The sequence below is a fragment of the Trachurus trachurus genome, assembly GCF_905171665.1.
Source record: "Trachurus trachurus genome assembly, chromosome: 17".
NCBI classification, from domain to species: domain Eukaryota; kingdom Metazoa; phylum Chordata; class Actinopteri; order Carangiformes; family Carangidae; genus Trachurus; species Trachurus trachurus.
In genome coordinates, this window is record NC_139900.1 from 15,784,932 (window position 1) to 15,798,292 (window position 13,361).

The 13,361-nt window shown below is 43.4% G+C and overlaps 1 protein-coding gene across 2 annotated transcripts in view; it reads right to left on the reverse strand.

Moving 5' to 3' along the window:
* The window catches only part of greb1l (GREB1 like retinoic acid receptor coactivator), a 41,233-nt gene that overhangs the window by 3,579 nt on the left and 24,293 nt on the right, over positions 1–13,361 (reverse strand). The window contains exons 8-31 of one of the 2 annotated variants that reach the window (XM_083991258.1): positions 12,092–12,214; positions 10,804–10,941; positions 10,573–10,698; positions 9,850–9,987; positions 9,358–9,543; positions 8,833–9,132; positions 8,583–8,711; positions 8,360–8,494; positions 7,710–7,910; positions 7,363–7,543; positions 6,587–6,776; positions 5,647–5,780; positions 5,075–5,417; positions 4,861–4,976; positions 4,238–4,473; positions 3,570–4,126; positions 3,106–3,211; positions 2,818–2,964; positions 2,546–2,685; positions 2,175–2,336; positions 1,818–2,022; positions 709–871; positions 268–495; positions 26–167 (exon numbers count right to left, since the gene is read on the reverse strand). In XM_083991258.1, the coding sequence (XP_083847384.1) occupies positions 26–167; positions 268–495; positions 709–871; positions 1,818–2,022; positions 2,175–2,336; positions 2,546–2,685; positions 2,818–2,964; positions 3,106–3,211; positions 3,570–4,126; positions 4,238–4,473; positions 4,861–4,976; positions 5,075–5,417; positions 5,647–5,780; positions 6,587–6,776; positions 7,363–7,543; positions 7,710–7,910; positions 8,360–8,494; positions 8,583–8,711; positions 8,833–9,132; positions 9,358–9,543; positions 9,850–9,987; positions 10,573–10,698; positions 10,804–10,941; positions 12,092–12,214 (4,526 nt within the window). Of the gene's footprint in view, positions 1–25; positions 168–267; positions 496–708; positions 872–1,817; positions 2,023–2,174; positions 2,337–2,545; positions 2,686–2,817; positions 2,965–3,105; positions 3,212–3,569; positions 4,127–4,237; positions 4,474–4,860; positions 4,977–5,074; positions 5,418–5,646; positions 5,784–6,586; positions 6,777–7,362; positions 7,544–7,709; positions 7,911–8,359; positions 8,495–8,582; positions 8,712–8,832; positions 9,133–9,357; positions 9,544–9,849; positions 9,988–10,572; positions 10,699–10,803; positions 10,942–12,091; positions 12,215–13,361 lie in introns of both variants that reach the window. The other variant, XM_083991257.1, reaches the window with a different exon arrangement.

Sequence of the window (13,361 nt, forward strand, 5' to 3'; positions counted from 1 at the left end):
TCTTTGTAATGAGTGAAATATCTACCATGAGTTTAGGTTTGACCAGGAAGTCTTTGCTTCCTCCAGTTGGAATGTGTTTCTTCATCAGGCTGAAGTAGTTGAAGCGACACAGCAGCAGCCCACTGCTGTTCACCCTTAAATTGAAATCCACCTCTTCACAGCTGTACCTGCATTCAAATAAACAAGTCAATAAATAAGACCGAAAACACGACGACCCCGCACACATCGCTATGTTTTCGTCACCGTCTCACTTTTCCCTTCGCTTACCGATTAAGGTCGTACTGAACGTTCTGCGTCAGGTCCACATTGAGCATGACAAAGTCGTGGAGGTGACACCGGCTGAAGGGGTGGCCCGGAGCCTTGTGAGAGAGGCTGCTGCTCCACTTGCGAGTGCCGCACATCGCGTACAGGGAGATCTTCGGCGTGGACTCCATGTGCTGCAGCACCGTCTTCAGGGACACGTTGGTGAGGGTTGAACTTCCATCCAATGTCTCACTGAGAGGGAACAGGGAACAGGGAACACAAATGTAAGAATGTGAATTAGGACAGCACAATTTAGAAATGCTGATCTTATTCATTGAATAACTGGGAAATATTCACCTTAAAAAAAAAAAATAAGATAGAAGTTTGATAGAAGTGAAATTATGTTAATTATTATGTTAATAACCACAACAAAAAATGGCTCACGACTCCTCAGACAATAACTACCTGCCGTCTGCCGCCTGGTGAACGTTCCACAGCACGCAGGAGTCGTCCATCATGACGATGAAAGGCCATACATCTTGCCTCTTGACACCTTGCTCCTCCAGACGGTTTCTCTCCAGCTCCAGGTTGTGGTACGACAGCTCTTTGATCATGAAGCGAGCGGCGCCTAAAGCAGACAGAAGCATGTGTCAAGTTTTCATTTAGACATTCTCAAAACCTGTTACGCCCACAACGCCCGTCGACCAAAACACACAGCGCTACGGGAGCGGATGAGCGGCGCGAATTGAATTGAAAAGCTCAACATTAAAATTGCAAAGTGTGTATGTAATGGATTCATTACACATGTACAAGTGAGCTCTCACAGCTCAGTAAAGTTAGAACTGTAAGGTACAATGAGCATAAATGTTTAAATACATAGCTAGTACAAGGTGTACCATACAGCCAGATATATGACATGTGGCCACGTTGACACTGAGGTTCATGGAAAAAACAAAGAACAAGGGTCTCTCACACCCTGAGGACACTTATCTGAGAGCAGTTTGGTTTATTTACACCCATATAAGTCAGGCCATGCACCTGATTGGCTCACTTACAAATCAGACTACCGCGCTGTGCGTGACAAAAACAATGGTTCAACGTTTTACCTGCTGTAACAAACCATAAAATGTGACTAAGGTATGCTCACGTATGAGCATTGTAATAAATCCCACTATCAGCAGAGAGAGAGGGTTGCGAGGTGAGGTGAGACTTGAAGTTACACGTTGGAGTATTTGACCGTGGCAGGTTCCTGTTTGTATTGTATTGTGCATGCACAAGAAAAGGCAGATGCAAAATTTACAATTTTAGTTGGTATTTTAAGTTGAGTTTTATGGACATTAAGCCATGAATATAAACAGAAAATGTGGTTGTTTGCATGACATTTTTAAAGGGCACCTTTGACTTGACAGTTAAGTACTACTAATACGACTGGTTTAGAGATCTAGTTAATTGAATTTGTGTGATAAAGTTTATTCTAAGTAACTATATTTACAATTTCTACGTGATTATAACATATTTAAAACAATCCCGATAGCATAAGTTTCTCAATTCAGCTAAGCTAGTCAGTTGCTCACCGACTCCAGCGTTGTTGAACATAGCGGGCAGGACGAGCAGTATGTGGTTGGGCCAGTACTTCCGGTAGTGGGGCATCTCGAATTGCTTAACCACCAGGATGTGCACGTGAGCAGCGCCCTCCATGGCATGAAAAATGTTGAGCAGGCCGTGCTCCTGGTGTCCCGTAGTCGGGGTGAAGATCGGACTCTTTAAGAAATCAGGGTCCTGGAGCCGAGAAGGAAGAGAAAGAAAAGTCAGAATGTGACACTCACAAGTTTTGAATTCTAGATGTCATTACGTCCGTATATATAGTATACTGTATACTATACGTTCTTAGTAAAGCATGTGTGAATTTATTTGGGCAGCGGTGAACGAACCTTGCTGGAGACCAGAGGCAGGCGCATGCTCTCCAGGTGGCTGCCCTGCTGACTGAAGACAAAGTGCTGCTCCTTGGCTTTGGGAATGACGAACTGCAGCTGGACCTCCTCCCCCAGCATGGACGAGCAGAAGGTGAAAGCATGAAAGGTGCACTCCGAGAGCTACAACACACACACACACACACACACACACACACACACATATATGAATTATTAACGCAGGGACTTCACCATTAGACATGACTTCAGAGAGTAAAAAGCTTTCAACTGTCAAAGTATTTTGACAGGTCAGGACGAGCATCCATACAGCTGCAACAAGGCAACAGCTGAGTGCCTCAGATGTTTGATGGGAGTCTGTGTACTGCACTCACCTGTGAGGCAGGGCCTGCTTCACAGTAGTGGTGACACTGTTCACAGTGATGAAAGGCATTGTGGGCGGCGAACTTGGTCAGGCGTATGGACTTGGTTTCTCTTTTGGCTAATGTTTGGCTCTCGCCCTCCTGCTTAAAATCTGCGCATACAAATATCAAAATTAAACATGTTTATGGTGTTAAATCATCATCCATGTTGTGTTTACAAAGGCAAATTCAAATGTTTAACTTGATCGGTGCCGCATGTGAGTGTTTGCTTTCTTTCTGCTGACCTTTTAAGACCTTTGGCATCTTCTCAGAGAAAACAGGGCTGGCCTTTCTGAACTTAGGGTCTCGGGGGTAGGGGTCAAAGGGCAGATTTCGAATTTCCTCAATGTCAGGCAACTGTGTGTTTACAGGGGTCGTCTCCTCTGACGGCTCTGAAAATGACAAGAACAAAAGTATGAGAACCAAAACTAAAGACACCAAGTTACTAATTTTCATTTCCATTTGTTTGTCATTATCCGACACATTTAAGGGCATGTGAGGTCAAAATGGGTGAAACAAGAAGTCTCAGAAACCTTCAGTGTCCTCCTCTTCCTCATCATACACATCAACCTCCAATAGTCGGATGAGCATTCGAAACAGGAGACGGAGGAACTGCAGGTAGGCGCCGGTTTTCCCCACCTAAGAAAGAACAAAGTCATCCCTTTAACACTGCAATGTACATGTAGGTAAACTCAATTTATTACTAATAACTAATCAATTTTATAACTTATTTGAATCATTTTTAACAGAAGTAGTAATAGCAAATCTGCATTATTGATCAATTTCAAAAAAAGCAACAATGAAATAAAAAATTAAATAAAACTGAAAAAAAAAAAACATGTGCGGATGAGGTAGGAACCCGCTACAGGCTTATATTTAAACCTCACCTATAAAAGCAATTGCACAAATAACAAAGCAAAACAAACAAAAGAAACATTGATATATCTTGAATAACTTATTCAAGATATAGTATGATGCAGCACATGTGTTCTGTTACCTGTGGGGGTCCGCTGAGTAACAAGCGTCGAGGATGAGGCGGATGTGGAGCCTCGTAGTCAGCGTGATGCTGCCTGGCGACGGTCCACTGGCGGTAGTACAGGCTCTGCTCTGCCCCCTGCTGGTTGTGAGTGATCAGAGGCCTGAGGGGGCTGCTCCAGGACACGTCGGCGTGAGGCAGCAGGGAGAAGGAGCTCAGCTGACTGCCCGACTCCCCCGCCAGCAGGTTGTACGCCGCCCGGGACAAGATGACCGTCCGGGGCGACACTCGAGCGGGCTTGGAGTCGTGGCCGCACTGCGTGGACTGGCTGGGCCTCTGGGTGGAGGAGGAAGATGGGGAGGGGGAGGAGGAAGAGGAGCCGGAGTAAAGGGACGGAGGGGTCTTGGAGGCTTTGGAGGGGTTGGAGCAAAGCTGGGAGTCGCACTCCTGCTTGAAAACTTGCGTCCCCGTGCTCACGTCGGCGATGGTGGTGACTTCAGGGGGGCAGGTGGAGGTGGACGGCTTCTGGAAAGAGTCTGCGATATCGGAAGAGCTGACCCCGTTCTCAGCCAAAGAACCTGAAGGAAGACACGAAGAGAATAAAATATGAAAAACATAAACAAATGCTGCTCTGTAAATCTGTCTTTAATCTTCAGATTCAGTATCTCAGTGAGGTTTTCGTGACTGACCAGAAGCTCTGGTTGCAGCGCTGCCGTTGCTCTGAGGTCTTTCCAGCTCATCTCCATCGTTCAGGCTGGTGGTGGCTTTCTCTCCGTCTGACTCCAGGCGGGGGGCCAGGTTCTTCTTGGGCTCATGGACGACACCCATGGACACGTAGGTGCAGGCCAGACCCACTTCCTGCTCCAGAGCTGTACGAGTCAGGTAGCTGGAGTCTATCAGACGCAAGTCGCTGTATTTCAGAGACCTAGAAGAGTGCAAGCATGAAGAGGAACATTGTTGCAGAGAAATTTTCATATATTTGGAATCTTATTTAATGCATACACCGAAGTTCCTCCTCATTAGAGCTTTAATATTGAAAATACCAAGCCACAAGCTACGGTAGCACGACACAACTACACCGACACAAGACACAGGAGTGGCCAAAAAAAGTAACAGGACCTCTCCTGTAGAGGAGACACACTGTGTGAATGCAGACGTGTAAAACAACACTGGGATGAACAAAAGCCACGGCAACTGCACACCAAGAGCAATAATAGATGAGTTAAAGGGACATGCACTGCACCCCCCATTAGAGAAACTGATATGTTGCCATGTTTTATGAGCATGTGAGGATTGTCGTGTAAGAGCATACCGTGGGAAAGTCTCTCCAAGAGGGTCTTTCCCTGTGAGGATGACGATGCAGGGCAGCCCCTCCAGATCCTCGTAGGTGTGCGGTACCCACTCTTCATTATCGCAGCCTCGCCACGCCTGCAGAAAAAACACAGTTAAACACATCTAATGTTGTAAATATCTATAAATATTCCAAAACATTTCAAATGACAGAGGTGTTTTCATGTCATTCTCACCCTGAGGCGGTTTGTGAAGTTCCTGGGCAGGTTGAGCTCTGAGGCAGGACTCCCCAGCAGCACGGCGAAGCACAACTGGAGCCCGAGCTTGTCCCTCACATCCTCCAGCCGTTCCCGGGCCAGCATGGCCAGCTGTAGGGAGGGGACGCGGACCAGCAGCATGTGGCCCCGGCCCTGGGAGCCCTGTCTGCTGGGGGCGTTGATCAGGTCCTCCACCATGGCCAGAGTCTCCGGGGTTATGTGGTCTCTCAGGGAGGGCGAAGAGGTCAGGGCCATCATGGCCTCAGTGTACTGCTGAATCAGCAGGTAGCTTCGGATCACCATGCTATGCAGGTGTGGATGTCTGGGACAACAAAATGGAGGTGTTTTTATTGTGAGCTTTTGAAGAGATTACCGTATGTTATTTTTTTAAGATCAAGAAACAGTTTTGACAGCTTCAAGTTTCTGGAAATAGTCAGAAACTCCCTCAGATTTCAGTCCGGGCCATCTGACAAAAACACATTGCGTAATAGATTTAATGCTGGATGACAACAGCCCTCTGCCTTATTTGTCAGTGTTCACCCCATACTGACCTTTCCAGGAGAGTGTGGACCATCTTCTCAAATGCATCATCACAACGCAGGATAGGGCTGGCCACGCCCCACTGCAGGGAGCTGCTGTAGTCCCTCAGGCCAAAGTAGGCCAGCTCGTTGGGTGATTGCTCCCCCTGCTGGACGAAAGGTATACATGGCTGAGTGTGCATAGTAAATTATTGCATCCAATAATGAATTTGTCTGCCAAATAAGTTAATCCAAATCTTTGGTCCATTAAAATGATGAAGGCAATGTGCACTTAGAAACCTAATTCTGTCTGCTTTCCTGTGTTGTTAATAGTTTCATGAGTCCTTATGTTTTTGTAGAAAACGTCATTCTACTGCGCTTGGTCAGTATGGTGATAACAAATAAAACACTTGTCTGACACTGTGAAATACAAACCTGAATTTGTGTGAATTTGAATATACCATATTTTTAATTATTAAAAGTTTTGACAGGGTTATGTATTAGATGTAAACAGAGTACAGTTTAATGTAGAATGTCTGATGTATCAATTGTGCCATAAGCACTGGCGATGCATTATGAGCAGAAATGTCAGCAAAAATATAACTGATATAAATGTTATGATCTCAAACAGGAGTAAAGATCCACCTTCCTGTTAATGTAAGTGCATTTATTTCTACCGGTTAGAGGAGCGACACCACAGTGATGGATGTTAGATAATTAAAATATCTGTCCTGACTCTAATGACTTTTATTAAACCATACCTATTTACAGATGTTTTTCAAAATAAGCCAGAAATATTCAGCTTGAATGCTTTTATAAAATAGCTTCAACACACAAATTGCACACAAACTCAATAATTACATGAAAGGGTAATTTGTAGGGTAATTTGTGTAAATGTCAACATATTCCATAATAACAATATTTGACACAAATATCTTGATGCTTCTCTGGTGCAAAAAATGAAAGTATTTACCAGACTGCTCTTGGAGGGCCAGTGAACTTCGTTGTGGAGGCTGATGCGGGACTGGCGGGTCTGCAGTGTGTATGGGAAACAGCTGACCTGCAGGACCAACAGGTTCATGGCATCTAGGACTTCCTGGCAGTTCACCACCCGGTCAGCGAGACCCTGCAGCTCCCCATGGCACACAGAGCCGGACAGAGCACTGGAGAGAGAGGGGGTCAGAGAGTGTTTGAAAGCGATGATGGTTATTTTAGATCTCTGGATGAATCCTACCCGTAGCTTGTAATATAATAAAATAAAAATAAAAATAACAACTGGATTAGGGATGTCGTTCATGACAGCTTTTGTATCTTTATATTTTGCTTTTGCTATTTGGTTATTCTCAAGAAAGATGCTCTGGAAAACAGGAAGTGATCTATTTTATGTTTCTGGCAGGGGAAACAGCAGTTTGCAGTTTGGAAAGAACAGAGGCTCTTGGCATGAGCAGCACTAGTAATCTAACAGACAAAAAAAACAACAACATAACATAAACCCTAACCCAAATGATGTGGCCTACATTTTACCAAGATTCAAGGTTAAAGATTTTCTGTATTTGTTTTGCATTGCTTGCAGCTGCTCTGCTCTCTACACTTTAATCAGTATATAGTTTAATCAGAGTATAAAACGGGACAAGGCCACTGTTTGCAGCCACAACAACTCCTATTTTTCACACAGCCTCAGATTATCAACAGAAAAAAACAGTGTCAGTTCTCATAAGCACTGAGTGTGACCTGTACATGTCAGTGTACCTCGTAAGGTCGACGTGTGAGTTGTCGTGAATGAGGACAAACAGGGTGTAGGGGTTCTGTTTGACTTTCTTCATGAAGGCCTCCATCTTGGCGTGAACGTCCCCGTCCAGACGCACCACGTACTTGTCTGATTTCTGATGGGCTGAGGAGACGTCTTCGATTCCCAGGTCCACGAGCACTCCTGAGCAAAAAAAAAAACAAAAACACAAGGAATGAATGAGGACACCCAGCTGTTTGATAAACATAATATTTAACTGAATGAATGTAACAAAACAACACTGGAGTGAGCTCCGGCTGCTCAAAAAAATACAAAAAATCATCCTTGAATCTTTGTTAGTGTCACAAACCTGATTGTCTGATGCGCTGTGCCGTCTGATGTACCAGAATGTGAGAGGGCGGGACCAAAACAAGAAAGTCCACTTTACAGAAGCGCCCCAAGTCGAGGTTCTGGGTCCCTGAGTCAGCGATGGAGCAGACTTGAGACAGAAGGCTGCGGGCCACAGTCAGCTGGCTCGGATAGATCTGGAAAACCTTATTCAAGATCTCTGCTGCAGGAAAACATAGAAGGACAAAACTAGTTTATAGCATCAGTACAGCTGTTAATTTAATGTGCAATAAAATAAGATCGACCAGTTACCATCAACAACAAACATTGCTATAGGTGCACTGTATATTTTAATCTGACGTTTCATTAGTAACTAAACCAGGTTGAAGTTGAAACAGGACTATGGCCAAGGTCTGGACTTTGGACCCACATGTGCCAAAAGTGTGGAGTTTAGCTCGTTCACTAAGGTGGTCAGCAAACATATTGAGTCATATTTTTGTTTTCTTTGCGTTTGCTTAGTGTTTGAACTTATCCTTTTCCCCTACTGCATGTCAAATAAATATTGATTGTTTTGGTTGGTGAAGAAAAAAAAAAAAAAGAAAAAAAAACTTTGCTGGCTAATGAGCCAAGAAGTTCAGTTTAGACAGTGAGCGCAATGGAGAGCAGTCTAACCTCTGTCTGTGGGCGGTGACATGCTGGCAGCCTCCTGAGAGTGGATGTGGTCAGTGACATCCCCCTGAAAGGGCTGGACGACCTGCCCCTTCCGTCGGCGTTGGTATCGCACCAGCTGCTTGTCCAGATTGTCCCCTGAAAATGAGCAGGGATATAATTAGTTACAGTTGGACCGATACAGGCCCTTCAATGTAACGTAAGGTTTTATGGATGCATAACTTACCTAGTGAGGTGGTTTTGAAGTGAGATGCCAAGATGCTGACTTTCCCTGTGATGAGCTCGTAGCTGATTTCCTTCAGGAACTCATTAGTTGTCAGCATGCCTTCAGCTAAGGCCCGCGCTTGGTACTTTCCTATGTTTCATAAATAGATTTTAGATTTGATTACTGCACGCTCTACAGGCAAACCTTGAATAATTAAGTCAAGATAATGAGATGAGTATGATAATGCTGATATGGAGAAGCCAAAACTCACCCAAAACAAGCACACAGAACTCGTTGCTGCTCATTTTAGAGGCACATATGATGACCACATAGGTGGGCAGGCACTGCTGGTGGTGAGGACCTTCGCTGAGGGAGCGTAGTGACTCAGAAATGCCCTCTCCCAAGGAGTTATGGGTAACCACAACTTGAACGCTGCCCCCTGAGACGCTGGCTTCCAGCCGAGCCAACCAGGGCAGCTGGGATGGAGAGATGGCGGGACCCCCGGGACAACACAGCATGGCCTTTAACACAATCTGCTCCAACTCCTCCCTCAGTGGAATCTGCTCGGAGCCTGTGGGAAGAATTGAAATATTAAAAACTGTTTAACTTTAACTTAAATTTCCTAGAAATGTGCAAATACCGTATATAAAAAGGGGTGTTGTTGTGTTTAAATTAGACGACAGCACCTTACGGTCATTCACCCCCACTACTCTGTGTGTTTGATAGCAGCTAACATGTAACTTCAGAAGAAAAACAAATGAGATTGAGATGAAGTGACGTTGTGTTTGCTGCTTACCTAATCGTGCAAGATACTGTAAAGTGAGCAGAATCATTGTCTCCACACTGAGGAGTTGATTTCTGTTGACGCCCAAAGTCTCCAGTGTTTTCTCTGTCAGCTGGCTGCTCTTATAGCAGCTGACCAGCAGGGGGCTCACTACTATGTCCCCTACATTCCCATAGAAATAAGGTAAAGTGCCGTGCCCTGGAAAGAGAAGTCTTCATTAGACACAACTGAAACATGTAGAGGCAAGAAATCTGTGATTACAAACAAAATATATATGTTAAGCTTATGCTGAATTTTATATTTGAAATAGTTAGATTTTAAAACACGTATCGAGTCTCATAGAAAAAAACTAAAACCAAAATATACAGAAAAAATACAGCTTTCAACCATGTACTTCATGAGTGTGATATGAAATAAGTTCAAAGTTAGACATATCTGAGCTCAGTTTAACTAATGACTAACTCAGTATTAAGATGAAGCAGGCCACTGAAATAAAGCTCATACCTATGAGGATGACAGGGCGAACACTTGAGGAGCTCAGAAGGTTGTCGGGGACGATGACTGTTTCCCCGGCGGTGACGGGTTGGGGCTGAATGACTCCGGCTGCTGGCGGCTGAGGAGAGGGCACCCCTATGACTGAACCTTAATGGAAATAAAGGGAATAACACATCAGTACTGGGTATCGATCATTTAAAAAAAACACTATATAAATGTAAGCCATTATTATTATTATTATTATGAACATATTAACATTATCACATTTGCAATGAAACATTGCATTAGTATTTGTAGGTGTTGAACTGTGATCACAGAAAAAAAAAAATTAGCCTAGCCAATTTACTTGAAATAATGATAGTACATATAACCACAATTACATGATGTGGCAGAGCAGAGGTCTTCTTCAATCATGCAGTTTGTTTTAAAAATAATTTCAGCTACAAACTCTCCATCTCTATCTCCATGGAGATGCCCTGTGAATCATCCCTAACAACCAGAGAATGTCAGGGATGTGATACACTCGTCTTCAAAGCAGAGGGAGGGGGGGAGCAGAGTTATAAACAACACAGTCTATGCTTCAAAATGGCACAGAAACACACTGCACTCATACACACTGCCATGTGAAATTAGATAAGAAGGAGATATGCAACAACGAGGGCCAATTTACACTGACTCGTGTAGAGTACATTATAGCTCACTGGGCCATCCTAATAGAATTCAGGAACTGACCTGGGGAACAAACAATAGGTCGGATGGCTGGAACAGGGACGGCTGTCGGTGGGACGGGCACCAACGCGGAGGGATGCCAGCTCCGGTGACGCTTCTTTGGAGGGCCCGAGTTCATGGCAGAAGATACTGAACATCGAAAACAAGACAGAAGAAACATCAACATAAATTATAGAGTAAAATAACTTGATAATAGACATATGACATGTACAACGAGAAGAGGGAGGCACTTACCTGGACTGTCTGCTAGGTCAGCTGTGCGATACCCTTGACCCTGCGGCCCTAAGGAGACCTGGGAGGGGCTCAGTAAGGGAGGGCGACTGTCAGCACCCAGACCATTAGTCGGCCCGTTCACCCTGAGAGCTGTTGGAACTGCAAACGCACACAGATGCACAAATGAATAAAACCTGATTAGACTGTGCATTTAACCATAAACAGTGAATGACTATGAGACGGTACATAGCTTTAAGCTAAATGCTAATGCCACAACGATAGCATGATGCTGACAGTGTTATTATACTGATGTGAAGCGGTTATGATGGGTATGTCAATATATGTCAATATATATATAAAGTAGTAGTTGCGTTAGCATGCAAATAAGCACGATGCAAAAACTACAGCCGTGGCTTCTGGGAAATTATTTACTCATAAAACAAAATTAGATCACAGTGGTACTAAAGATGCATGCTCTGTGAGTCAGGAATGTTTACTGTATAAGAAAATTAGTTGCTAAGATTTTTCATTCAAAATGATGGACCCGTTGATATACGTAGACCATCACTGACATCCCATGCTAATAATGTAAACAATATTAGTGGATACAACATGAATAAACACTTAAATAAAAACACATGTAAAATGTTCCGACAACTTTACTTGTCTACAGGGACAGAGCAATACATAAAAATGAGTCAGGAGTAACAGTGTCTTATTGATTTTCTATATATGATTGTCTATTGCCAATGACCTGATTGGACGTCTTCCAATCTCATATTCACTGTGTATGCAATACACTAAAATATTGATTGGTATGTGTAGCCTTTGCTTGTCAATATCACAACCTTGTAAAGGGCCTAATGGATAGCAAAGCCTTAAAAAGTCATTACAGCATTCCTTCTCCCAGTATTGATTGATGTGTAAATACTGTATAAGAGCACACACGCACACACACACACACACACACACACACACACACGTGTGCACATGTGTGTGTGTGTGTGTGTGTGTGCACATGTGTGTGTGTGTGTGTGTGTGTGTGTGTGTGTGTGTGTGTGTGTGTGTGTGTGTGTGTGTGTGTGCGTGTGTGCTCTTATACAGTATTTACACATCGTGTTTGTTTGTGCACATCTGAGCAACAAAAGGAAAACTGGGGTATAACATGAAAGTAAAGGCTTAACAGCGACTAAAGCTTTGTAAATTCCAGTGTCAAAGCCTGAGGAATGTAACTAAAATTGATATCACCTTAGCTTTTATACCAATCAGTTATGTATCATGTATCATAACATTTATATTGATGTGCTACCTATTGGTAGAGTCTTGTTTCCAGGTGTGGAGGCCAAAGGTTTAAGGAAACTGCAGTCTCTGCTGAGGTCCTGATTCCCGAAAAACACAGAGGATGTTTGTGTCGTTCTCGTGGGTGGAGAGTCTAAAAATAAAAAACAGTGTGATATGGTAATTGTAGTTTTCATAAAATCATATTTAACGCTTACCAACACACTCTGTCCGGAGCATGGTGTTCCTTTGTACACAGACTGCCTACAAATCTTTTGGAGAGCTCAACACTGTCTCTTCCCCTGATTGGCCGTTTGGTTTTCTTTGGACCTCATGCTACAGTATGACCTCATGCTAGTATCAAACAAATGTCAAATACTAACAGTCTCTTCTGTGCCTGTATCCCTTGTCCATTGCACAATACAAACAGACCAGAGCTCTGTTTTCATTAATCATTTTTTAAATAAACAGTCGTTTAGCTCTGAGGCAGAGGAGCAATGTTACGGTATCTAACCTCTTGGCTTCCTATTTGAGTGTCGGTGACCTCAGGGTGCACATGAAGGTCGCAGTCAGGTGATTTCATGCAAAGATTCGTCCCAACAACAAGCCCCAGAGCTCAGCTGTCAAACACATTAATGTGTGAGATCTCTGCTGACAGGCAGCTTCCAGGTTCAGAACAAATCAATACCATAAGCCCAGGAGCTTTTTTCAATCAAAGAGGGAGCAGGCGATGTGTGTAGTGACAGGTCAGAGAAGAACAACATCTCCTTGAAGAAAGGCAGAATCTGTCTTGAAGACATGATGACCCAGGATTATGTTACATCATATTCTTGCTGAAGCTGGTGTCACCTTTTACGACAAAAAACAAGTTGTCTTCTATAGAGAATTATAGTATACTCCTCAGATATACATACACGGATGCCCATAAAGTTGGAATACATTTTCTTTTTTACCTCTTATCATGAAATTATTATACAAAATTATTCCAACTTTATGGGCAACCGTGTATATACATTTTACAAAATATGACTAATGTGTGTGCAAATACTCCTACTGCTACTACTAATAATAAGTTATTTAATATTCATACCAAAAATACTAAAATAAAAGATAGTATATAAATGCAACAAAATGAAATGAAACCCAACCAACACAGCAACGCTGCTTGTCACCAGTGTAGTGTCAGACTGTCCTCACCTCATAAATTTCAGGGCTTAGTCTACACAACCTGTCTCTGTGGCAACAACATAAACCTGTCAGCATACATCAACCATTGCAATGACTGTTTCAGTCAAAATATA